The sequence below is a fragment of the Arachis duranensis genome, chromosome 7 (assembly GCF_000817695.3).
Source record: "Arachis duranensis cultivar V14167 chromosome 7, aradu.V14167.gnm2.J7QH, whole genome shotgun sequence".
In the NCBI taxonomy this organism is placed as follows: domain Eukaryota; kingdom Viridiplantae; phylum Streptophyta; class Magnoliopsida; order Fabales; family Fabaceae; genus Arachis; species Arachis duranensis.
This window is the reverse complement of record NC_029778.3, coordinates 56,695,038-56,697,486: the sequence shown is the minus strand read 5'-3', so window position 1 is coordinate 56,697,486 and position 2,449 is coordinate 56,695,038. Positions and strand designations below refer to the sequence as shown.

The window sequence follows — 2,449 nt, the reverse complement described above, 5'->3', positions numbered from 1 at the left end:
TGGATGATTCTGTCTCTATGGAAGTTGATGGCGGGAATGTAACACGAAATCCTGAAAATATGGAAAGATCTGAAATGAAAGAAGATATTAAAAAGAAAAAGACAAAGGCTGTAACATCTGATGTGTGGAGATATTTCACAAAGCTTGGACCTGGTGATGATGGAATAGATCGTGCTCAATGTGATGGATGCAAACAGAAGTTTAAGGCTGGTGGTAAACAATATGGGACATCGTCACTTAAGCGTCATTTGGACAGGTGCGTGAAAATAGATTTTGAGGATATTGGTCAAACTTTGATAGAAATGCAAAATAAAATGGGGGCTCTCAAGATAGATAATCATGTGTCGCGTGAGATGTTTGCTGCCTTTGTGATTGATTGTGATGTTCCCTTTTCTATTGTTGATAATAAGAAATTTAGAAATTGGGTAAAATACATCAGTCCAACTCTAGGCCTAATTACTAGAAATACTCTTAAGGAGGATGTGTTGAAAATTTACTCAAGAAAAAAAGAAAAGCTTAAAAGTATTTTATTAGCCATTCCTAATAGAGTTTTGTTTGACTTCTGATTTGTGGACATCCATCACTACAGAGGGTTATTTATGCCTAACTGCTCACTTTGTTGATCTGAATTGGAAATTGTAAAGTAAAATTTTGAGTTTTTGTCATATGCCTCCTCCTCATACGGGATTTGAATTGTCTTCCAAGATTTTTGAGCTTTTAAATGAATGGGAAATTGAAAAGAAGATTATGACTCTTACACTAGATAACGCATCTGCTAATGATACATGCCAAGATCATTTGAAAAGTACATTAAATATGCATGATTGGTTGTTGTGTGATGGAGAGTTCTTTCATATTCGTTGTTTTGCTCATATCTTGAATCTTATTATGCAAGATGGATTAAAAATTACTCATGATGCATTGGATAAGATTAGGGAAAGTGTGAAATATGTTAGGGGATCGAAAAGTAGAATGATAAGGTTTAAAGAATGTGTTTCAGCGATTCAAGGTTTGAATTTTACAAGTGGGTTTCATCTAGATGTTACTACTCGATGGAATTCTACATACATTATGCTCGAAAGTGCTATCAAGTATCGGAAGGCCTTTGAGTATTTGAAGGCAACCGATCATGCTTATAAGTATTGTCCTTCAGTTGATGAATGGGGGAGAGCTGAAAAGATATGTGAATTTTTATACCCCTTTTATGAAACTACTAATTTAATTTCTGGCACATCTTACCCTACTTCGAATTTGTATTTTCTACAAGTCTATCATATTCAATGTGTTTTGATGGGAAGTTTGAGAAGTGAAGATGAGCTTCTAAGGAGCATGGAAGAAAAGATGATGAACAAATTTAAGAAGTATTGGGAAAAGTATAGTGTCATTCTTGCATTTGGTGCTATTCTTGATCCTAGACTTAAGATTTCTACCTTAGAGCTTATGTATGAAGAGATTGATGCTGAGACTGCAAAAGGGAAGGTGGAACATGTGAAAAAAAAATTATACAAATTTTTTGAAAAATATGACAAGAATTCTCTTCCAACTGTTCAAGCACAAGGACCTAGTATTCAATCTTCATCCATGGCCCATACCCCTGAAAGTGCAAGCAAGAAGCGACTCGCAATTGTTGGTGTAAGTAATGTTTAACATTTTTAAATTCTCTTATTAATTGTCATTATTCTATACTAACAAGATGTGATTATTTCTATTTTGATAGAAATTGATGAAACGTAACCATCAATCTGAAGTCTCTAGTGGAAAGAATCCACTTAATACATACTTGGAGGAGCCACTTTTGTCAAAGGATTGCTTTGAAGATTTAGATGTTTTGGAATGGTAGAAATTATATGAGAGTCGTTATCCGAAGTTATCAATCATGGCACGTGACTTATTGAGTATTCCAATTACTACGGTTGCATCGGAATCTGCCTTCAGTATTGGAGCTCATGTCATTAACAAATATAGAAGTCAAATGTTGCCAGAAAATGTTGAGGCTGTGATTTGTACTCGCAATTGGAATAAAGGCTTTGTTGATGGTAATTACATTGTTATTTACTAATTTAATATTTATAAGTATTTATATCTTGTTCTAAATTTGGGTATTCTTCTAATTGCAGGTGAAGGCGAAGGTGAAGATGTGAATCCTCAAGGTGCTAGGAGATGCGGTGTTTTAACTTCTGGATCAGATTCAAATTTTATTGATTTAGAAGTTGATAATTGATTTATGTGTGTTGATTTAAAGATTTTTTTGGGTGTCTTGTTGATTTATGAATTATGTTGTGTTTTGTTTTAATTATGGTAGAATTTATGTGTGGATTATATGTTTGTTTTGTTATTATTATGCACTTATATTTGAGATTTTGAGACTTATTATTTGTTATGTCTTATTTTTATTATTGTTAATTTCAATCAAAAAAATTATTATGGTTGATTATAATTTTTTTATGGA

At 32.9% G+C, this 2,449-nt stretch overlaps 1 protein-coding gene across 1 annotated transcript; it reads left to right on the top strand.

Annotated features, from left to right (window-relative positions):
- Nucleotides 1-666: 666 nt before the first annotated feature.
- On the top strand, nucleotides 667-2,221 carry LOC107459098 (zinc finger BED domain-containing protein RICESLEEPER 2-like). Its single transcript, XM_016077312.3, has 4 exons — nucleotides 667-1,632; nucleotides 1,718-1,836; nucleotides 1,936-2,036; nucleotides 2,118-2,221. The coding sequence occupies exons 1-4, from the start codon at nucleotides 667-669 to the stop codon at nucleotides 2,219-2,221; spliced, it is 1,290 nt and encodes a 429-aa protein (XP_015932798.3).
- Nucleotides 2,222-2,449: the final 228 nt, after the last annotated feature.